Below are 24,375 nucleotides of genomic sequence, written 5' to 3' on the forward strand. Positions count from 1 at the left end.
GATTCACTCTTTCACACAAACTAAAACCTATAACAGAGACAATTCAGCAACTAACTTCCTTTTAGAAGATAACTTTAAAGAGTTCTGGTGGATTCCTGTAATTTCAATTTAAACCTGCTGTTAGCAAACGTCTCCCTGAAGCAAAATTTTCACTAGTGTTCTGGAAGCCTGCTTGAAAGAATATTCACTATATGCCTTTCTTTGTCTTTATTACATTTGCAAGGCTAAATTGTTAAATTTAACACTTAACAGGAAGGATATAAAAAACCAAATCAACTGAATGTCCAACCTTAACTCTGCTCTTTTGAATACCTGCATTAAAATAGCATCTTCAGACGTTTGATTCCCATACAGTTTCTCAGCCAGCACTTGCCACATTTGTACCTCTAAGTGTGTATCTAAGACAGAGCCAGCACATACAAAGAGATCTGCAGCCACCTTCTGCATTTAATTTATGAGTTTTTGATGGTTCAGTGGGTACCCTTGAATTACCACAATTTTGAAAATTCAAATCCCATCCTACCTTACCCACGAAGTTTGCTTTGGACTTTGTCAAAGCTTCTGAGGACAACAAAAGATCCTGCAATTTTGGTGAGCACCCAAAGATGGAAATTTCCAGCCACGGAGATGATACATTTTAGAAAACGAGAAAACCTTATAACTAAGTGGTTCATAACAGAGTGTTTTCCAGAAATGTAACAAAAGGCAATGCGCCACTCTCCTGTGATTAATTCAGCTGTGCATATACCCACGCTCAAGATGGAGATTAATACTGCATATCAGCTACACTGTCAATAAAGCAAATTCAGGTGCCTTTCTTCACTGTCCAGATGTTTCTTTGTGGGGGCTCACTCTTCCTTATGCCGATATCTGATGCTGGTACCACATCGCTTCATTGCCCTTTAGTCTCGATTCCCATAGGATTTGTGTGCACTGCGATCGGGATCGCTCTTAAGTCTCTGCTTTGTCAGAGCAGGCCGGCTGCACTAGCTTAATCCTCAGATTAACTAAGCACCTCATTTTGTTTCCCTTTGTTAAACCATCTTAATTTCTGTATTTTTTTTTTACTTTCCAAACATAGTGACCAGCAGTACGTCAGCTTTAGATCTCATGGATACTGTGTAGGATGCGTAGTGCATCCTTGGCATGGTACCAGCAGGGATGGGGAGAGGCCAGTGTCCTGGTTCCCCAAAGAAGTCTTCTGCAGGCAGACCGGCTCCCCCCTCCTCTCCTCCAGCAACCAAGAGCAATGGTGATGGTTTTTAAGGGATGAGCTGTTAATAAAATTAAACAACTGATTGAGCTAAACTGCCTGGAAACAGAGGGACTGATGACAATATACGAGGCTTCCCCTCATCCGTATTTCAGGCACTGCTGAGGCCGCACCTGGAATACTGTGTCCAGTTTTGGGCCCCTCAATACAAGAAAGACATTGAGGTGCTGGAGCGTGTCCAGAGAAGGGCAACGGAGCTGGGGAAGGGTCTGGAGCACAGGGCTGGTGGGGAGCGGCTGAGGGAGCTGGGGGTGTTCAGCCTGGAGAAGAGGAGGCTGAGGGGAGACCTGATCGCTCTCTACAACTACCTGAAAGGAGGTTGTAGTGAGGTGGGTGTTGGTCTCTTCTCCCAAGTAGTTAGTGATAGGACGAGAGGAAATGGGCTCAAGCTGTGCCAGGGGAGGTTTAGGTTGGAAATTAGGAAAAATTTCTTCATGGAAAGAGTAGTCAAGCATTGGAACAGGCTGCCCAGAGAGGTGGTGGAGTCCCCATCCCTGGAGGTGTTCAAAAAGCAGGCAGACGTGGCACTTCGGGACATGGTTTAGTGGGCACGGTAGTGTTGGGTTGATGGTTGGCCTGGTGATCTTAGAGGTCCCTTCCAACCTTAATGATTCCTAGTTTTTACTTTCATTAAAAAATAATCAAGCCACCAAGCCAGGAAAGATGAAATTAATTATGACTCTCCCCTTAACTGTTTTAGTGGTGGACTTGGTAGTGTTAGGCTAATGGTTGGACTCGATGGTCTTAAAGGTCTTTTCCAACCTAAACGATTCCATGACTCTGTGATTCTATGATTCAGCATATACATGAGAGGATGGGAAACTCGTATGCAAAGAGAAAAAAGGTCAGGGAAGAGCGTGCGTGATAAATCAAGACGACCTATGCTACGTTTAAGGCACTCTGACCGTGCCAGAGCAGGGCTGAAAAGCAGCCAAGTGTCCACATCAATACTGCAGAACGAGGAAGGAGGTCTCTGATGTACCCTTGGCAGCAGCTTCATGTTCACTTACTGCTTCTCTCCCTTTCCTCTGCCAAGAAATTAGTGTCAATTATCCCTTCGGCAAATAACGCCGAGGAAAAAGCTCGCTGGGAGGGTGCGTGGAGCTGTAGGAGGAGAGGGACACACCAAGGTACCCCCTTGGCACCCCCCCCAGGAACACACTGACCCAACGAGGACCTCCTGTCCTTTCTCACACCCTCTCGACTGCAGACCTCAGAGGGATGCTTTCCGCTGAGCATGGGATGTTTGCAGAGGAGAAGCAACAAAATGAATTTAAACCGCAGCTAAGAGCAGCGGGCAGAGCTGTGGCTGTAGAGGAAATACCTTCAAAATATCTATTAAAGTGTGAACAGGACAAAGATGCAAATGCTCTAGGAAGAGCTGGCAAAACAAGGATTACTGCTTTGTCACGGTGTTGCACCAAAACCACATTAAATTGAACATCCATGAAAATGTTAGTGAAAACAATTACCGGGTAAAAAATTTGCCAAGTAACAACTCAATATGCTACCTAACATAAAGCACTTAAAATACTTATAGTATATTATATATGCAGTCTCAAAACATGATACACATTATAATGCAAAGATTATGGTGATAGTATTTGCATCAGTTTCATTGCACCTTTGCAGCTTCTTTTGGGTCAGTAGATTTTTACATGTATTTATGTCATATAGAAATTTCTATAACCCATTTATTTTCTATTCCTGCACTTGAGCCGTAGAGTCAGCCTGGAGACTGTGCTTAAAAACTGTGTATAGAAATGACCCAGGCAGACAGATTTCCCCTTGACAAATTCAAGGAAATTCCTATTATGTTCTTATTTATAAAGAAAGAGAGAAAAGGTGGTTTGTTGCTTCATCTTGCACCAGAATTTGTTCAACAATCATAACAAAATCGGGCAAGAACCAAAACAAATAACCCACGTGGGCTTTTTCTGCAAAGGAAAGCCCTCTGAAATGATTTGCTGCTTCAAGAACAATAAAACCCAGCCCAGCCATCTTCCTGCAGAAGACGCCGTTTCAAAGATTCAGCACCTGAAGGTATTTTAAAAATTCAGCACATGAGGACACTTTTCGCAGCACATCCAAACAGCACTGTAGTCCTGATGAAAAGCTGCTGCAAAGGATCCTCAGTGGATATAAATTCACCCCACCAACCTGAGGTATTCGGCTTTAAAGGACTGAAGATCTAGCCCATCCTAAAGATGACCCAGATTTGAGGTTCATCGGGATTTGCAAAGCCTCGACAACAATTTGTGCATCTCGATTAGGGACCAGTGCAACTGGCGCCAGCCCTCCCCAGCAGCTCCAAATCTCTCCTGAGAGGTCGCAACACTGTCAAAAAGCAGACATCACTAATTGACAATTTTAAGCTGTAACACCACATGCCATCTTCTCACTTAAATTTATTTGAATATTCTGGTCTTGTTAAGTTTATATTATACAATTTATCACAGCAGACAAGGAAGTGTCTTGGAGTATATTGTGTAGCTCTAATGATGTGATTTAGCGATACAGAATCTTGTTAAAGCAGGAGCTGTTATTAAATCTTTGTGGACAAGCTGAATCTCCACGGTTCCACCCTGCCTTCCCCCTCCATCCCTGCTACGCAGTTTAGGGGCACACACATCACCCAGAAAAAGTACGTTGCAAGAGCTGGGCATTGCTGCACTCATTTCAATAGACAACGCAATTTGTAGGATTAATGAATCTGCAACTGGGAGATTCTTCCCGGATTCAGGTTCAGAATATACGTAATCCTCAAAAACCCCCAAATCCAGCCCAAATCCTCCAAAACTTCTTTGCCTTCACAAGACAAGCAAAAGCAGAAGGAAACTACTTGGATACGGAGGTGCCCTGTGAAGATCCAGGTGCTCGCTCAATTTGACACCTCTCAGACGAGACTCCTGATAGCAACAGGATTTAGTATCAGCTGTCCTCATGATGAAGCACATTTTCCCACAGGATCCAAAAAAGAGATCTAGAAACCCATTTCACATAAAGGAGTAGACTGTCATCAAATGGAAATGACTCACACCTACGGTACGCTCAGATTCATAGTCCCAGTGGAGGGAAAAAAGGTCTACAGTCTGCTGCCAATCTTCCAAAATCATCCTTTCACCCTTTAAAAGTACTGTGAATATAATAAATAGAGCCTGAGAAATTGGAGAGGGAGATCTTTTATTGAGAGAAAAAAAAAAACAAAACGCAAAGAGAGACAGAAAAGCTACAACTGAGAATGGGAGGGAGAGTTAAGAGTTAAAGAAAGGGAAAAGCCTTCCATAAACCACCAGGGTTTCAGAAAAGGACCATGCAGCAGGAGAAACAATAACACAGCAAGAGAATAAAAATAATGGAAAGCCCCAAAGCCAACAGTACAAAACCCACCCACCAGACAGCAGATGGAACAACCTCAGATTTAGCTTTTGATGAAAACCTTGGCCAGTGCCTTCTGGCTGCCCAGAAGGGCGCAACAAAAGACGACCACGCTACCCCAAGGTAGGACCTGAACTCCATGCTTCTGCCATCACGGCTCTCCCTCTGCACCAAGGGAAGGACTTGATGGTCCAGTGCAAATTGTCCCAGCTCATTTCCAGTTCTGCTTTCTGGGTTTGCACTGACTGTTTATTTACACCATGGGAAGTTTACAGAACATTGATCCCTTTGGAAACAGCTGAAGTAATTCAACCTGTGACCAGCCCTAGGAGCTCTGTACCAACCTCCTGAGTTTACTGCCCTCTGGGGAAGAGCTCACAGGAGCCTTTCTAATTCACCGTGGTGCAAAATCATGCCTCAGACCGCTAGCTCCTTTAACTCTGCATCTTGCTCCCTGGGCTAACCAAAGCTTTGCATTTGGAGTGGAGATGTGCTTGATCGCCCACCATCAGCTGCGCGCTCTCTGCCCCATGAGAAGGAAAGGAGAGGAGACTTCATGCTCTGGAGGGTACCCCGGTGTCTTTGCTGCTGTTGGGCGGATGACGTGCTCTCCCCGGGCACAGGCGAGATGTGCTGCATGCCCCAAATGAGCTGAGGCAAGCCAGTGGTTCCCACGACACAGTCCCAATATTTATCCACAGCTGGAAGGTACCTTTCTCGCTCCCATCATGCCTTCTGGAGGGACACCCCTTCGCCCATCCCTGCTCTCTTCCTTTAGCCTGACATTTTTGTCCTGTCCACCAGTGACACGTTTCCAAAGCAGACGCACATCTGCACGGCAGCTCCAGTTTTACATTGGAAATACAGTCAGAGGATCAGCACCAACTAAACCAGGGGGAGAGAAGAGATCCGAATAAGCAGCAGGGATAGTGTAACTGTTTTGACCAATGCCATTTGGGATGATTTGGTGAAGGATCTGCTGTTGCACAGGTACCCTTCCATGTTCCTTGAATACACCCCCTTCCTTTTGGTGCAGAGCAAGTGAGGATGAGCATCCCCAAATGAACAGGAGATGCAGGGGAGGAAGCAGCAGGCAGCTGGAGCACACTGCAATCAGGGTTATCCTCATTAAAAAAACAAAAGCAGTGAAAGGAGAAGTCATGTGGTACATGGAAATGCTGAGAAGTGGCTTTTTTTATTGCTCCATTAACTTTAGCCCAAGAATCTGATCCCAAGTTCAGGAGCTTGCTGGAGTCGAAAGGTGAGAGGGAAATCACCATCCCCCTCCTAACACAGGTTTGGTATCTCAGATCTGCAACCAGAATAATCTGCGCTGCGGTGTGATCTTCGGACCAACGTGGCATTTCCAGGCAAACGTGTCGCCCTGTGAACTGCCAGCACGCCTTCCTCGGCGCCCCGAAGACGTGGTTTCACTTGGGTGCACAGGGCCCCTTGCCACCCCTTGTGCTGCAGAGCTGCACCGAATCCCAAGAATTTCTGCTCTTAAGTCCAGCGTGACCAGATCTGAAGCTCTTTTTACATTACTTTTCCTCATCAAAGGCAAACCTGGAAATGATACATCTTCGGGTTTTATCACCAACATATCTGATTCAGTAATGAACTGAAGGCTAACCTTTATAAAGCGATAAGGGCAGCATATTTCACACTCGCCCCGGTGCCAAATAGCCTTCAGAGCTTTAAAAACTAATTATACGAATAGAGGCATGACTTTTCTTTCCTTTCTCCCCTTGCCAAGTTCTGAGCTACTATAATATGCTCAATCAGGTCCCTTTGTCTGGCCAACCACACCAGAATATTAATGGGGAGATTCTGCTAGTATCTTACCCTGCCTTTTGACATCTATTCGCAAAAGAGATAGTGGCGGGTTAAGACAACAAAATCAATCACTGTCAACACAGATATGCATGAACTTTTTTTGCAAAGACATCGCGTTTGGATTCTTTTTAATGAAACAAATGAGTTACAGGAAACCTGGGGAGGGAAAGAAAACTGTGCACTGGTATCTCTTCCTGCCTGTACAAAAACTGGTGGTAAACTTTCAGGACATATTTAATTTAGCAACTTTCATAAAGGGATGCTGCAGAGTAGTTCAAGCATTGCCGTCAGCCTTGTTTTACGTCCAGAAAAGAACGTGCTCCTGTGTTTCACTAAGCTTAAACCTTCTTTTCCAGGAAAGGATGCTTAGTCCTGTCCCTGCTAGCTGAGGAGCGGGGTCCACGAACACAGGTGGGTATCTGTATATCAAGGTTTTAAATATCCTGGATGGTTAAAGTGAGAATGAAATGAGCTCTTCCAGGCTCTCCCACCACCGCCACGACCCTAATAACCAAGGCGTTCTCAGGACCCATTTCCCTTTGGCTCCACTGCAGTGTTCAGGCAGCGATGGCTACGGCAGAATTATTCCCAATTCATCAGCAGTGTCAAGAAGAAGAGAAGCAACAGCAGCAAAGAAATCACGTTCCTTTGTATTAGGAGAAAGTGAAAAAAGTCTGCTTAAATGGAAAGAAGATGACAAAAAATTGGACAGGCAATTAATTTTATTTTGAAGCTTTCAGGAGAGATCTGTTCAACCATGCACAGATTCTTGAGGAAGTTTATAAGCCATGTCACTTACCATCAATGGCTAAAACTGTCCCAGACCAATTATTATCATTTAAAGTAATGCTACAGGAGCATTCACATGGCACTCTAAGGAGCTGAGGCTTAATACATGATGCTCTGTGCAAACAGATACCGAGAAAAGATCTTTGTCTTAATGTCTAGGCTAAAAAAAAAAGACACAGTACAGTGGCTTTTCCCAGTGAATTCAATGTGGATGACCTAATAGGCCTTCCATTTTAACACCTCCGATACAATTTCACAAAATACTTCAATTAATGGATAGTAAAATGACAATATTGCAATAAAATATATATTAGGGTCAAAATGTTGGCACTGTTAGAATCAGACTGAGCTTGGCCACCAGATTTAGCCTGGTCAGGAATTTACACTAGCAGGTTATGCTCAGCCAATGCTCATTACCCAGCACTGCACCCACAGGAGCTCTGGTGTCCCATGCTGATGGCTCAGAAATCAGAGTAAGAGCCATGAGGGCATCCCAGCACCTTTCTGTACCAAGAAACAAAGGATAAACGCAAAGGCAGAGAGGAAGGCTAGGACTGAATCCATGAATCTCAAAAAAACAGGGACTGCACAAAGACCTCAAGGGCTCTGCATCCTCACTCCTCCACTATCACTGAAGATTTTTTAGAACACTGGCAAAGCTGATTATCCCCACTGCAGTATGAGCAAACATTTCTGTGACGAGACATATTTTATACTCTTCATTGTTCCTCTCTCTAGACTGCATCATCTTTATGTTATTGTGCTTGCATTCAGTGAATAAGTAAAATGACAATCTGGGAAAATTAGACTTTAATTTTCAACAGCTTCACTTACTCCTACAGTTTTATAGCCAAATGCCAATCAAGGAAGTGATGAATAGTGATGGGAATGTGCAGACAAGCTTTTTGACTCGCTGGAATGACAAAGAGGACCTGTTTCTTCAGGATGCGTCAACAATACTGAGACTAAGCCATTTACAGTGTGCAGGGAAAGGCAATCTGCCTACTTACAGGCTTTCACTTGCCTGAAAAGAAAAGGTAGAAACAATCTGATTTGGACACAGTAAGTTGCCTCTGAAAGAATCCCCTCTGGAGGTACCAATATTTTTCATCTGACTCTCCTTACATAGCTCCTGGGTTTGGGACGGAGGAGAAACACCACCAGGTCATGGCTCAAATGGAGGACACCTTTGGTGACAACGCCAGTTCTGGGAACTCCTGCCCAGTACAACCAGTTGGTCCCTCCATTAGGTCGCAGGCTGCTGCTCTCTTCATTGCATAGGTGATCAAGGGTAAGCACCATCAACCTGGACAAGGATCTACCTGAATTAAAAATAAACCTTCCTTTCCCTCCCCAATCCCAGCCAATTTCCTGACTCATTTCACAAGCACGATTGTTCAAATAGCCATGTCTGAGCAACAGAGTGAGCAGAAACGAGCAATAAGGTCAGGAAAGCAGCAAGCTGGCGCTGCCACTGAAGCCTCCTTATTGAACCATGGCCTCCCTCTCTTCTGTCCTTGCTGCATCTGAGAAGAAGCTCTGCTTTCTCCTTTCTCTTGAAAGATAAAGAGCTTCAGGATGGTTTATCCACCAATCCATTCTACAACTGATAAGAAAAGCCCAGAAACATCCCCAAAACAGGTAATTTCCCTAATGGGTTCTTATTCTCAGCAGAACCAAATCCAGGCAGCGCACAAGAAGTTCTCAGTTCAGCAAAGCTGGTGCCTGGTTTTAAAATCATGCAGCGTAACGGCACATGGACTCAAATTTCCTTACTCCACTTGAGGAAAGACCACATCTCAACCTCTTCTCACACCTGGGGACAAAACAGCTATTCAAACACCATAATTACTGCGTTTCCAGCAGGTTTTACCATTGTTGCTACTCTCCTTGAAACCCTTTTACAACTTCATAAAATATTTTACCTTATAAAGTCTTCCTCCTCCTCTCTCTTGGGTCGTAGTTGCTTGGGCTGAGCCATGTTGCTCCAGTTGGGCAGAGATTTCAGGAGCCTGCTAATATCGTCATCTTTAGCCCAGGATGCACTGATCACCAGCTTTTCATCCGACTGCACGATGCTTCTACAGGGAAAGTAGCAATAATCACATTAGTGCGAAGCAAATTGTACTTTTCACGCAATTCTGCACATATTCATTAAAATCCCTACCACATACAAATGTGCATTAAGCATTAAGGAAGGGGTCCAAAGAGGAATCCAACAAAGAGCTCATGTGGAGGGCATGGCAACATGGGCGGACAGGATAGAAAATTCTCTCGAACTCCCAACTCTTGATGTACTTTGATAGGGTCCTTCAAGGGAAAAAAGGCCATATTCTCCCCACCCTTCAAATCATTCAACTTTCAATCATTTACACAACCGGAGGAGGTCATTCTGTACTAGAAGAGAGAGAAGGTAATTTCTCCATGGCTCATTTGTTCTTTGCAATCTCAATCGAGCTCGCCAGCCGCTGCTGATTGTGTTGTGACTGCAACGTGGAAAACTGCCCAGGAAGACCTGGGTGGAAGCCACCAGCTCACCGTACACCAGCTGGTCCAGCTTGGGGACCAGATCTGAAGCAATGAAAGGAAATGAAGGGTCCCAGATCTTCTCTCCAGTCATCCAAATCATCTAATAACAGAGAATTCAGCTGAGTTGTATGTATGTGTGAAATTGAAACAAAGATCACAGCATATTCCAGTTATGAAGACTTTCCCTGTTTAACATTTTTGGCAGTGTAACTAATCTGAAATCCTCACTGGCAATTGCAGGAGACAAATGGGATGCTCTATTTGGAGGAGTCAATTAGCTGCCTATTTTTTGTGTCAGGATTGCTCATGAACAACCATCAGCATAGTCCTCGTCAATGTTTGCTACTTCACTGGCACACTGGTGAGTAGAGAGAGGAAAGTCCTCTCCCACTCTTGGGTTGTTCAGTAGACCACAAGGGTCTGGGAGGTGTTTTTCTACCTCTTAGAAAAGGCAAGTGGGAGTTCCTTCTAGATCCTATCACTGATTTCCTTCTCTGGTGAGCATCTGGAAGGCTCTTCTTCTAGGAGGTCCTTGCACAGTGACCAGTTTGGACTGCTTCTCCAGTCCAAGAAGCAGGTGCCACCCGTCCATATCACTCAAAGCCAAAGCATGGTGGTGACCTCTCTGATGAGCAGCAGGGAGATCTTTTCTACCCTCTGTAATGGGAACACGGCAAACCCACTGAACAACCAGCACAGTATGACCTGAGGAAGGAAGCATCTGAAAAGACACAGTCTCAGAGGTCCTGTTCCTATGGAGACGCTTAGCTGCAGGTTAATGACAGAATCAAGATCTCCCTCATGCGCTAAGAGACTGATCACCTTCTACTATGCAAAAATACAGAAAAGGCTCTGGGACCTGTGTTTGCCACTCAAACACCCAACCACCCCTTGCTCACAAGGCTACAAGACACCTGGAAATAACGCATGCTCGCTGTGTCCTACAACGCAAGGGGTTGAAGAAATGTAAAAGTCAGACAGATCTTTTTCTGTTACTGTCCCCCAGAAGAAATGGCTTCTCCAACATGGATAGAAACTATGTGCATCAAAAAGATGCAGAGATTCAATACTGGATCTGTCAACCAAGAACTGGAGTTGCTGGGTGCTGCAGTAGGGATGTACCTGTGCTGGCTCAGCCCATGTCAGCTCAATGAGGACCTTGCAGAGCCATTTAGAATAGACTAGAATAGACTATTTCTCAGTTGGAAGTGACCTACAACAATCATCTAGTCCAACTAACTGCCTGACCAATTCAGGACTGACCAAAAGTTAAAGCATGTTGTTAAGGGCATTGTCCAAATGCCTCTTAAACACCGAACAGGCTTGGGGCATTGAGCACCTCTCTAGAAGCCTGCTCCAGTGTTTGACCAGCCTCTCGGTAAAGAAATGCTTCCTAATGCCCAGTCTAAACCTCCCACTTATTCAGCTGCACACTTCTGGTTCCAAGCCAGGACGTTGCATGGGGCAAGCAGATGCTCAGAGCTGTCACTAGCATTCAGGCGGGGATTTTGGGAAGGGTCATGCAAGATCATAGTAATGACCCCGCACATTTCTTGGGGGTTTATGTGGATAAACCGGTCTCATTTTAAATTTCCTGAAAGGTATGTTTTGGTCAATAAATAGAAATAAAAGTAACAACACACCCAGTATCTGCGTTTTGAAAAAGAGAACAGTGAAAAAGGCATTGAGATAGGAGCCAACGCTGATCTATCTTGAAACAGAGCAGATTACTTCTTTTCCCACCAGCACGAACAACCTCTCTCTCCTTTCACCTATCACCAAGAAAACAACCTCTGCTCAGTTAAGTACACACGATTTGTGAAAATGAATTTGTCACATGCACTTACACATAAATTTTCCTTCTCTTTAAATTTCATGTTCAATCTGCCACAGACAAAAGAATGAATTTTGTTTCCAGCCACAGAAGACCTCAGTGTCAAAATTTCAATTTGGCCTTCTGCTGCTGTTAGGAACTTGGTGTTTTTCCACTTATGAAAAAAGGTCTCTTTTTTTCACCCTGGTGAAAACTGAGGGGGAAAAATAAGCTCCACCAGAATCTCTGACATCCAAGATGGAAAAACTGAATTTGATGATATCTGGCCATTTCTATGCCAAGGCAAGACAACTGTTCCATTGAATATATTAGCCAGTGCTTTGTCCTCTCCAGATTTAAATGACTAAAGTAATAGTCTCCTTCCCTTGGGAGTCTATTTCACAGCTGAACAAATCTAACTCTTGGACAAAAAAAATCCTGATACTGTGCTGGTGTTTTATTTTACTCAGTTTCATCCCATTACTCCCCGTTACTTCCCCTTAACAGCAGCCTCAGCACTCACTACTTTCACTATTTACTCTCTTCAATTATTTACAGCCTTATCATAGCCCTTCAGATGTCTACGAATGCAAGTCATCTTTGGGAGTCTTCTGATGGAGTTGTACAGGGGACAGAGCTACCTCTCTGTTTTATGACCCTTATTATGTGCTGTCCTCAAAAATCCTATTGCTTTTTGGAGTGGGTGCTGGGGGAGGAGAGAGGGGAGGCTGTTTAGCTGCTATAACAAGTTACAAACTGAGCTTGGTGTCCTTGCTTTTCTAGGGTCAGTGTTTTCCCAGAGTCTAACCCACACGATTCTTGCTTTTCTCACCTTTTGCCCACGTGGTACTCATGGGTCCATGAGCCACTGGAGCCCTACGCCAAATTCTCCACTGAAATCAATAAGGAGCTTCAAATTAGTCGATGCCGGGACATGGCCACCACCACGTGGGTCCCTTGGAATTAGGTCCCCGTTCTTTCCCATGATTGCAACACCTCCTAATTTTTATTGACAGGTTGGTTTTACTCCAAACACCCCCTCATCGAGGAAGATGTTAACTAGGGTGGTACATACCCCGATCTCCGTTAGACGCCCAGCTTTCCCCATCAATTAAAAACTCCTTTTCCCCCACCCTTTTTTTCTAGCATCTCAGCCAGTTTTCAACCTCCGTAACTTCTTATCAGTGTCAATCTAATTTGGGTCCTCGAGTAAATTATCACAAGACAGGATGACATGTTTTAGTACAGCTCAGAACGCTTCCTTTCAAACACCCCCCCTTCTCCCAAACTCCTATGTAATTATTCCTGCTGCTGTAATAGGGTTACTTGCTACCACCAGTGCCATAATCAACTAATTAATTCACAGCTCAACGGGCCAAGGAAAATGCCATCTGTTTGTACCCAGCTCCCGGGAGCAGGTAGGCAATAGGTGTAACACTTACACAGGTGATGGCACATGAGCGAGGAGGGTTCATCCCTCCACAGCTCAGTGGGTTTTATCCAGAAAACATCTGCTGCTGGTAATGGTCCCAGATTTGCACCACTGCCGCCCCGAGCTGGGAGCCAAGTGATGGGGAACATCCCCGGACACAGCTGGGGGGGCCACGGCTTTTCATTAGGAAAACATCTGGGGGCCACAGGGGCTAATTGGACTCCGTTGCCTTGTGCCAAATGTATTTCTGAATAAATTTTTTCTCTTCCCAGGGCGGAGATGATGTTTCCATGCTGAGCACTGCTCGCGGTGCTAAGAGTGTAAAAGCAGCGTGCTCAGCATGTGCCAGGTACCTAACAGCCTGAGGGAGGCAGACCCCTGCCCAAAAAGAGTCAAAAAGACAACTTAAAACCCAAAAAGTGAATGCAAGAAGGGGAAGATGCCAATAAGAAGTAGTAAACTGAGTGGCAAGAGCGTTTCCCAGGGACTCGAGAAATCCTGCGGCTTGACCGCAGACCCCACGCCTTAGACGAATTAATCTGCTCCTCATTTCCTTATCAATAAAAAGGGGCTTAGTTTTATTTTGCCTGGCTGGAAAGCTGGAACTCTTTTTTTTTTTTTTTTTCCTCTCCATCATTTGGAGAGATTTAGGCCCAGGTTTACCCCACCTAATTTTACAGATTGAGCTGAGACAGTTCAGCCAGGAGCTTGGTCACCATAAGCTGCCTTCACAGCCGACGGAGCTTGCTGGGCACCTCCAGAGAGTTTAGGCACATTTTAATTAAGGCGAATCACTCTTTGGAGATGTCCATCTCTTTTTAGAGACTAAAGAGAGCCATTTGGGTGACCTCTGCCTCTACTCAGACTCTTCAGATAGGTTGAAAAATGTGCAAGAGGAGGGTGTTCAAGGGAGAGAGGATGAAGACTGATAAGAAGGAGGTGGACACACAGGATGGAGCTTAAACTTGGACAATGAAATAAGAATGGGCAACTTCAATGGGAACAAAACTAAACATGGGGCCAGTTTCTGTAGAAATCATGGAAAGAGATTAGTTCTAGCGCTCCAGACAGCAAAACTTGTCCGAGAAGGGTGTTGGCAAGAGACTAAAAAGAAAGACTCATGTTAAGGGCAGCTACCCTGAACTGGTCAGGTTTTTCCCTGTCCCTGTGATTCCTTCTATGGCCTTTCAGTATTTCCCAAAGCCTCCTAAAATGGTTTAACTATGCAGGCTTAACTCATGAGTAGAGCTGCTTTCATAGAAATTTGCTGAAGAAGCAGCTAGATGCAGGCTGGACAAGACTTAAGAAAAGCACTACCAACACAGCAGGAGGGTTTGTGGCTGTCTCCCTTTTCTGTTTTCATTTTAATCCCCAACTCCTCATAAACTAGTCAGGAAACATAACTCACATTTGTAAACAGTCTGCGTCAAACTGAAATTGCACTTCTTACAAACATGTAATTTGCAGAAGACATCTCACCTAGATCATATTTAATACGCTTCCGAAATTCATCATCAATTAAAACAAAAAAATCCATAGTTGCTACTTATATAAATGTCCAATCCATTCATATCCAGCCCCGGTAGTTTTTTTTCCTGGGTTCACCAGAAAATCAGAGCCAAATGGAAATCAAACATGAAAAATCTCAGCTGTGCATTTCTTAGCGCTGATGTCCTGACAGAGTTATCTGTTCTGCAAAAGACTCTGAATAAAACAGCCTTGCTTTGAGGAGCCTGTATTTGAATACATTTCATCCACGTTTGCTTATATTCCCCTTCAAGAGACACACGCACATGGGGAACGAATGAATGCCATGTGCAAATCTTGCATAAACCATCTCTCTGGCTTCCCAAATTCTCACTGTCTTGACATCTCAAGAACAGACACTCGCTCCCTTGCTTCGGTAGCTTCGCCTGATCGTATTAATACACAGCTCTAGGGAGTTTGCTCTGATTTCAAGCGGCTATAAATGATCCTTCCTCCGCTAACTTTATCAACGTGAGGATTTATCCATCTCAAACCCCCAAGGAAAACCCTGGTCCAAAGGGCAAGGCTGCGCGGAGCCGTACTGACGCGAGATCCCTGCAGAGGGCATAATGTCCCTGCGGATCGAACCGCTCGCCCCGGGAAAGCCGGGTGGCTGCTATATTCCTCTGCAGCATTTGAAATGGATATAGATTTCTATTTCAGTCAGTCATTTGCTAGCAGCAAAACTAGAACGTTTCCTGTTTTTTCCTCCTGCTGTAATCAGGATCTTGCCAAATTAGGGCTGTCCTAATTACTCCTCAGCAGGTGCCAAATCCAGGAATGGTATCAGCGAAGGAAGGAAGGAAGGACCTTTAAGTTCAAGCCAAAGAAATCACATCTATTGTCTGGCTCAAGTCAGTGAAGTTGCATATAAAATACAAGCGTTTTGGACAACGGCATACGCACAGCTACCAATTTACACGAGCGCTCAGACGAAGTTTAGCCCCCAGATGTGCTCACCGCTATTGTCGGCGCGATTAATAATAATAATGAACCCGCATGCAGCCGCTCGCCAGATGAAGCTTCTCCTGAATGAAATCAGGCAATAGGAAATAATTTCTTAATGCTCTTGGTCAGAAAACACAAGGGGCTTTTTCAGCTTCCCCGGCTATCGCCAGCCTCAATTAGCCATTAAAGGAGATTATGTATAGCAGCTATTATAGCCCACATTGCCGCAGCAGCTTTAGTGGCTTTCAATGCCAGTATTTATCCCTGTGGCGTGGGGCACGCTCCTGGCCCCCCTCTCCAGGGAGGGCCATTTTACAGATGGGCAACGGGGATGTACAGAGAAGAAGTTACGTATCGACAGTTACCCAGGAAATCCATGATAAAGCAAGTAACCGAAGGACTTAAACCCCACTTGCCGGCATGATAACCCTGTGCCCGGTGCGACCACGCCGCATTCAGCTTCCATGCCGTGGGTGGGGAAGCAGACCACAGATCATCCGAAAACCCTGATAAACAAAGACAGCCCAGGATAGAGCATCTGACGACCCCTTGAAAGAATAACTTTATGGAAAGGCTTTGGGAAAGTTTCACAAAACCCAGTCTGTGTGTTTATATGGTGTGTTGTGGTTCCAAATTTCCCACATTGCCATGAGATCTGAATACCCAAATGTCAATATAATTAATTAAAATATAGCTGAATGTCTTGGGAACACTCAAGCAGAAGGATCTGACTTGCTTTACAAGCAAGCAATAGCTATACAGAGCTACTTATGTGTCCTGGTTTCGGCTGGGATGGAGTTAATTTTCTTCCTAGCAGCAGGCATAGTGCTGTGTTTTGGATTTAGTAGGAGAAGAATGTTGATAACACACTGATGTTTTTAGTTGTTGCTGAGTACTGCTTATGCCAGTCAAGGACTTTTTCAGCTTCCCATGCTCTGCCAGGCGCACAAGAAACTGGGAGGGGGCACAGCCGGAATAGTTGATCCAAACTGACCAAAGGGCTATTCCATACCATATGGCGTCATGCTCAGTATATAAACTGGGGGGGGGTTGGCCGGGGAGCAGCGATCGCTGCTCGGGAACTGTCTGGGTATCGGTCGGCGGGTGGTGAGCAATTGCATTGTGCATCACTTGCTTCGTGTATCATTATTATTATTATCATTATTATACTGTTACTATTAGCATTACTATTTTACTTTATTTCAATTATTAAACTGTTCTTATCTCAGCCCAGGAGTGTTTCTCACTCTTACTCCTCCGATTCTCTCCCCCATCCCATCGGGGTAGGGGGAGTGAGCGAGCGGCTGCGTGGTGCTTAGTTGCTGGCTGGGGCTAAACCACGACAGTCCTTTTTGGCGCCCAACGTGGGGCACGAGATAACAACAGATTAATCAGAGTGTATTAAGGAGTCTGTTAACAGTTGCCGGTCACGATATTAGTTCTTCTGATCTGCACCATGTTCTTTTTTTTGCAGCACGCGTTAAAGCTTGCTGTCAGTTTGTGTAGTGTGCTATGCTCTGCAGTGATTCATGATCTTTTGCTTGGGAGGCTCCTTATCAAAACCCTGACCTTGAGCATTCTTTGGTATTTGGGTTTCATACAGAAGTCACTACTGTACTTCGGGTACTACCTCATAGAGAGAGTTAGCAATTATACTTCTTACTCTGAGAGGCTTGTTGTGGAGGAAATACAGAATGGCACCTTTGCTGCTTTCTTCTATGATGTTTCCTCCTTCATTACAACAACTTTCCTGTATCTTGAACACCCCTGGGCAGTTAAGATACTTCTATTGATACTTCTTGGGAATGTTGTTTCCGTTTTGATAAAGGTCAGTAAGCAGTTTAAAAATACCATCCAGAGATCTACCCCAAGACTGGATAGTTATGAGTGGCAGGGTGTGTGGGATCGTATGCGCAAGTACCTAGGGCAGTGGGGACCTCCAGTGTTTTGGAACTTCACCCCTGAACAAGTGCAAAATCCTGAAGAATTAGTAAAGTATTTGGAAGAAGTATGTTGTCACCCTGGTAGCTCCAGAGAGACACAAATCATTGCAACATGCTGGGGACTGGCCCATGCCTATCGAGCCGTGGTCAACACTAATCAGTACCCTCAAAAGAAAGAGAAGGTCTCTGGATCTGATGACAAAACAACAAGCACTGTGGCTACTCAAACCCCCACTACAGGCCCTGCGGCTACTCCAACCCCCACTACAGGCCTTGCAGCTACTCAAACCCCTGCCCCAGGCACTGTGGCTACTCCAGCCACAGCCATGAGCACTGCGGCTACTCAAACCACAGCCATGGGCACTGCGGCTACTCAAACCCCAGTGACAGACACTGCGGCTAAACCAGAGAACCAACCTGCGCCGGTATCAGTTGCCCCTATACAGAAGAAGAAATACACGAGGAAATCAGTTCGTTTAGTAAGGGATGAAGATGAACCAGGGCCATCACGAGAACCAGAGGAGGAAGAACCCATAAATGAGATGGTGACCACCCGATCCCTATCCCTGAGTGAGCTGCGAGATATGCGAAAAGATTTCGGTCGTCATCCAGGCGAGCACATCATCACCTGGCTGCTCCGATGCTGGGATAACGGGGCCAGTAGCCTGGATTTAGAGGGTAGGGAAGCCAAGCAGCTGGGATCCCTTTCCAGGGAAGGGGGCATTGACAAAGCAATTGGAAAAGGGGCAAAACCGCTCAGCCTCTGGAGGCGACTTCTGTCAAGCGTGAAGGAAAGGTATCCCTTCAAGGAGGATGTTTTATACCGCCCAAGCAAATGGACCACCGTAGAGAAAGGTATCCAGTACCTGAGGGAATTAGGCGTGCTGGAGGTGATTTACAGTGACCTGAATGATGAACAGTTAACCAAAGACCCAGATGAAGTCAGGTGCACACAATCCATGTGGCGGAAGGTGGTACGGAGCGCACCAGCATCGTATTCCAACTCGTTGGCAATACTAGCCTGGAAAGACGACGAGGCACCAATGGTGGATGAAGTGGCTAGACAACTCCGGGACTACGAAGAAAAGCTCTCTTCCTCCCTACGGGCCTGTGTCTCGGCTGTGGAAAAACTGTGCCAAGAGTTCCAACAACTCAGAGAGGATCTGTCCTACTCCCTACCTGCACGGACCAGTGTCTCAGCCATTAGGAGTCAACGTCCCTATGCTCAAGAGAGAGGATATAGAGGATACACACCACGGGGCACCCTGTGGTTTTACCTGCGTGATTATGGAGAGGACATGAGAAAGTGGGATGGAAAACCCACCTCAACCTTAGAGGCACGGGTGCGTGAGTTGCAAGGAAAAACTATTAGAAAAGGCGGTTCTCCCAGGAAAATTGCAGCTCCAGTTTCCAGTGAGCAGTTCCTGAGACAGAGTAAGAGGGCTAATTTTACTTCCGACCTTGATCAGGGAACTCTTGATTCACATTTACAGGAAGTGAACAGCGAATACTGTGACCAGTGTTAGAGGGGCCCTGCCTCCAGCCAGGTGGAGGAAAGGGACAACCGGGTTTACTGGACTGTGTGGATTCGATGGCCTGGAACGTCAGACCCACAGGAGTATAAGGCTCTAGTGGACACTGGTGCACAGTGCACGCTAATGCCATCAAACTATAGAGGGGCAGAACCCATTTGTATTTCTGGAGTGACAGGGGGATCCCAACAGCTAACTGTACTGGAAGCTGAAGTGAGCCTAACTGGGAATGAGTGGCAAAAGCACCCCATTGTGACTGGCCCAGACGCTCCGTGCATCCTTGGCATAGACTACCTCAGGAGAGGGTATTTCAAGGACCCAAAAGGGTACCGGTGGGCTTTTGGTATAGCTGCTTTGGAGACAGAGGAAATTAAACAGTTGTCCACCTTGCCCGGTCTCTCAGAGGACCCTTCGATTGTAGGGTTGCTGAAGGTTGAGGAACAACAGGTGCCGATTGCTACCACAACTGTGCACAGGCGGCAATATCGCACCAACCGAGACTCCCTGATTCCCATCCATAACCTGATTCGTCGACTGGAGAGCCAGGGAGTGATCAGCAAGACTCGCTCACCCTTTAACAGTCCCATATGGCCAGTGCGAAAGTCTAATGGGGAGTGGAGACTAACAGTGGACTATCGTGGCCTGAACGAAGTTACACCGCCGCTGAGTGCTGCCGTGCCAGACATGCTAGAACTTCAATATGAACTGGAGTCAAAGGCAGCTAAGTGGTATGCCACAATTGATATTGCTAATGCATTTTTCTCCATCCCTTTGGCAGCAGAGTGCAGGCCCCAGTTTGCTTTTACCTGGAGGGGTGTTCAGTACACCTGGAACCGACTGCCCCAGGGGTGGAAGCACAGCCCCACCATTTGCCATGGACTGATCCAGACAGCACTGGAACAGGGTGAAGCTCCAGAACATCTGCAGTACATTGATGACATCATTGTGTGGGGCAACACAGCAGAAGAAGTTTTTGAGAAGGGAAAGAAAATAGTCCAAATCCTTCTGAAGGCTGGTTTTGCCATAAAACAGAGTAAGGTCAAGGGGCCTGCACAGGAGATCCAGTTTTTAGGAATAAAATGGCAAGATGGACGTCGTCAGATCCCAATGGATGTGATCAACAAAATAACAGCTATGTCCCCACCAACTAGCAAAAAGGAAACACAAGCTTTCTTAGGCGTTGTGGGGTTTTGGAGAATGCATATTCCAAATTACAGCCAGATTGTAAGCCCTCTCTATCAAGTGACCCGGAAGAAGAACGAATTCAAATGGGGCCCTGAGCAACAACAAGCCTTTGAACAAATTAAACGTGAGATAGTTCATGCAGTAGCCCTTGGGCCAGTCCGGGCAGGGCAGGATATTAAAAATGTGCTCTACACTGCAGCCGGGGAGAATGGCCCTACCTGGAGCCTCGGGCAGAAAGCACCAGGGGAGACTCGAGGTCGACCCCTAGGGTTTTGGAGTCGGGGATACAGAGGATCCGAAGCCCACTATACTCCAACCGAGAAAGAGATACTGGCAGCATATGAAGGGGTTCGAGCTGCTTCAGAAGTGGTTGGTACTGAAGCGCAGCTCCTGCTGGCACCCCGACTGCCGGTGCTGGGCTGGATGTTCAAAGGGAGGGTCCCCTCTACACATCATGCAACTGATGCTACATGGAGTAAGTGGGTTGCATTGATCACACAACGGGCTCGAATAGGAAACCCCAGTCGCCCAGGAATCTTGGAAGTGATCATGGACTGGCCAGAAGGAAAAAACCTTAGAATATCACCAGAGGAGGAGGTGACACGTGCTGAAGAGGCCCCACTGTATAATAAATTGCCAGAAAATGAAAAGCAATATGCCCTGTTCACTGATGGGTCCTGTCGTCTTGTGGGAAAGCATCGGAGGTGGAAAGCTGCTGTATGGAGTCCTATACGACAAGTCGCAGAAACTGCTGAAGGAGAAGGGGAGTCGAGTCAGTTTGCAGAGGTGAAAGCCATCCAGCTGGCTTTAGATATTGCTGAAAGAGAAAAGTGGCCAGTCCTTTATCTCTATACTGACTCATGGATGGTGGCAAATGCCTTGTGGGGGTGGCTGCAGCAATGGAAGCAGAGCAACTGGCAGCGCAGAGGCAAACCCATCTGGGCTGCCGCATTGTGGCAAGATATTGCTGCCCGGGTAGAGAACCTGGTTGTAAAAGTTCGTCATGTAGATGCTCATGTACCTAAGAGTCGGGCCACTGAAGAACATCAAAACAACCAGCAAGTAGATCAGGCTGCTAAGATTGAAGTGGCTCAGGTGGATTTGGACTGGCAACACAAGGGTGAATTATTTATAGCTCGGTGGGCCCATGACGCCTCAGGCCATCAAGGAAGGGATGCAACGTATAAATGGGCTCGTGATCGAGGGGTGGACTTAACTATGGACAGTATTGCACAGGTTATTCATGAGTGTGAAACATGCGCTGCAATCAAGCAAGCCAAGCAGTTCAAGCCCCTTGGGTATAGTGAACGATGGCTGAAATATAAATATGGGGAGGCCTGGCAGATTGATTACATCACTCTCCCACAGACCCGCCAAGGCAAGCGCTATGTGCTCACCATGGTGGAAGCAACCACTGGATGGTTGGAAACATATCCTGTGCCCCATGCCACCGCCCGGAACACCATCCTGGGCCTTGAAAAGCAAGTCCTGTGGCGACATGGCACCCCAGAAAGAACTGAGTCAGACAACGGGACTCATTTCCGAAACAACCTCATAGACACCTGGGCCAAAGAGCACGGCATTGAGTGGGTGTATCACATCCCTTACCATGCACCAGCCTCCGGGAAAATTGAGCGATACAATGGATTGTTAAAGACTACCCTGAGAGCAATGGGTGGTGGGACGTTTAAACATTGGGATACGCATTTAGCAAAAGCCACCTGGTTAGTCAACACCAGGGGATCTGCCAATCGAGCTGGCCCTGCCCAATCAAAACTTTTACGTACTGTAGAAGGAGATAAAGTTCCTGTAGTGCACATGAAAAAATATGCTGGGGAAGACAGTCTGGGTTACTTCCCCCTCTGGCAAAGGCAAACCCATTCGTGGGATTGCTTTTGCTCAAGGACCTGGGTGCACTTGGTGGGTGATGCGAAAGGATGGGGAAGCCCAATGTGTACCTCAAGGGAATTTGATTTTGGGTGAAAATAGCCAATGAACTGAATTGTATAATATTAATTGCTTTATAATACTGTATGTTATCTCTTAACTATATGTTATCTCTTAACTGCATGTTAATATAATAATATAGTAGGTTAATATTAAGTATATAATACTATATATTATGATTGCTATATGCCGCATCAATGGTATTGCAGTAAGAATTGCCCAGCTTAATGAAAATGAACTTTGATGAAACCATGTTGGAATGAGAACTGACTTCAGCATGCAACAGTCCAACACTGCACACCACCTCTCCTGCTCTGAAAGACTGTGATGACAGATGGAACCCAAAGTCATGGGCTAAATGAACTCAATGGACATTTTAGAGGGATGGGCCATAGACGAAGGGAATGATATCTGTGTGTATATCAAGATAGGGAAAGCGGTGGTGATTAATTGGAACACATTGGAAAGGGGAGGGCCTGTGCATGACGTAGATGGTATAGAATAAGGGGTGGATACTGTCCTGGTTTCGGCTGGGATAGAGTTAATTTTCTTCCTAGCAGCAGGCATAGTGCTGGGTTTTGGATTTAGTAGGAGAAGAATGTTGATAACATGCTGATGTTTTTAGTTGTTGCTGAGTACTGCTTATGCCAGTCAAGGACTTTTTCAGCTTCCCATGCTCTGCCAGGCGCACAAGAAACTGGGAGGGGGCACAGCCAGAATAGTTGATCCCAACTGACCAAAGGGCTATTCCATACCATATGACGTCATGCTCAGTATATAAACTGGGGGGGGTGGCCAGGGAGCAGCGATCGCTGCTCGGGAACTGTCTGGGTATCGGTCGGCGGGTGGTGAGCAATTGCATTGTGCATCACTTGCTTCGTGTATCATTATTATTATTATCATTATTATACTGTTACTATTAGCATTACTATTTTACTTTATTTCAATTATTAAACTGTTCTTATCTCAGCCCAGGAGTGTTTCTCACTCTTACTCCTCCAATTCTCTCCCCCATCCCATCGGGCTTAGTTGCTGGCTGGGGCTAAACCACGACATTATGTTAAAGATGATGCCTCATACTCTCCATCTCCAACCTGAGGTCACCTTTTGCCTGATGACGAGAAAAGCCATGTGGTTTCTAAGCTCTACTACCACTCTCATCCACGTTTAAAGAGCCTAAACCACAGTGTGATGTGTACGAAGTCATTGGGAAACCAAGACTCTTCATATACCAGTGATCACTATTTCAGATTTTTTCCCCAACTAGAAAGAAATATCCTTGACCGTCCGAGTAGAGATGATTTCTAGAAGTAACTCCTTCCTACCCATGTCAAAATAGCAAAAGCCCAAGAGCAGTGTCTCCAGCATGCATTGGTTTCCAAGCCTGACTGTACCTGTAGGCAAGGGTGCAGGTGTCCTTGTACTCCTGGAGTTTCACACACACCATGTTGAGGAACTGATCCGAGTAGGCACTCAAGTCGTGCATCAGGTTCATCAGGTCTTGAACAGTCTTCTCCACAATTACCGTGCTCTGGAAAAGAAAGAAAAGCACGAGTATGAATAGCGGTGCAGCGTGAATGTTATTTTCAGTTTTCTCATGTTTTGCTAATTAGCGTCACAGATGCAACTGTACAGCTGACGCTCCCTGACGCTGTGCAGATGCTGGAGCAGCCCATGCCACCGAGTGACGTAAACCAGAACGTACGAGGAAAAAGCAGAAACCACGTAAGAGACGGGAGAGGGCAGCTTAGGGGGTTGAATATCAGGTCTGAAAGTTTTGATTTCCGAGCCAGTGGGTCAGGACCAGCTCAGTTCACCAGGTCTTTCCTTTGCCAGGTGAAACCTCAAAATGCAAATGTGTGATTTTTAGAGGAACCAGGTACCTGCAGCTTCGCTGAGCTCTGCTTGGACTTGCAAACCCTAAGCATTTCAACCTGACCAATAATTCTGGACTCACAAATTGCAGACTATCCTAAAGACCAGGGATTTCACCCACCATTCCCTTTCATATAAACTGCACGCGTAACGCGCAAGTTTTCTGCCGGCGGCTGAGCTTTAAGCAGCACCTTGCAATCCTTTTGTTACCTCAAGCAGCGTATTACAATCGTAGGAACAACCGGGCAAATCTGCAAACTGAAAATGCTGCTCCACACCCTACAGATGAGCAAGTTTGGACAGCCTGCAGAAGGAAATACCATAATATCTGATAACCTCCGAGCTTTAGAGTCCCGTACGAATTTTGG

The 24,375-nt window shown here is 45.9% G+C and overlaps 1 protein-coding gene across 1 annotated transcript in view; it reads right to left on the reverse strand.

Annotated features, from left to right (window-relative positions):
* EXOC4 (exocyst complex component 4) overlaps nucleotides 1–24,375 on the reverse strand; it is a 421,646-nt gene that overhangs the window by 59,309 nt on the left and 337,962 nt on the right. Inside the window, exons 12-13 of the mRNA XM_075720228.1 lie at nucleotides 23,527–23,663; nucleotides 9,202–9,357 (exon numbers count right to left, since the gene is read on the reverse strand). Of these exons, the coding sequence (XP_075576343.1) occupies nucleotides 9,202–9,357; nucleotides 23,527–23,663 (293 nt within the window). The remainder of the gene's footprint in view (nucleotides 1–9,201; nucleotides 9,358–23,526; nucleotides 23,664–24,375) is intronic.

Source organism: Pelecanus crispus, chromosome 1 (assembly GCF_030463565.1).
Source record: "Pelecanus crispus isolate bPelCri1 chromosome 1, bPelCri1.pri, whole genome shotgun sequence".
In the NCBI taxonomy this organism is placed as follows: domain Eukaryota; kingdom Metazoa; phylum Chordata; class Aves; order Pelecaniformes; family Pelecanidae; genus Pelecanus; species Pelecanus crispus.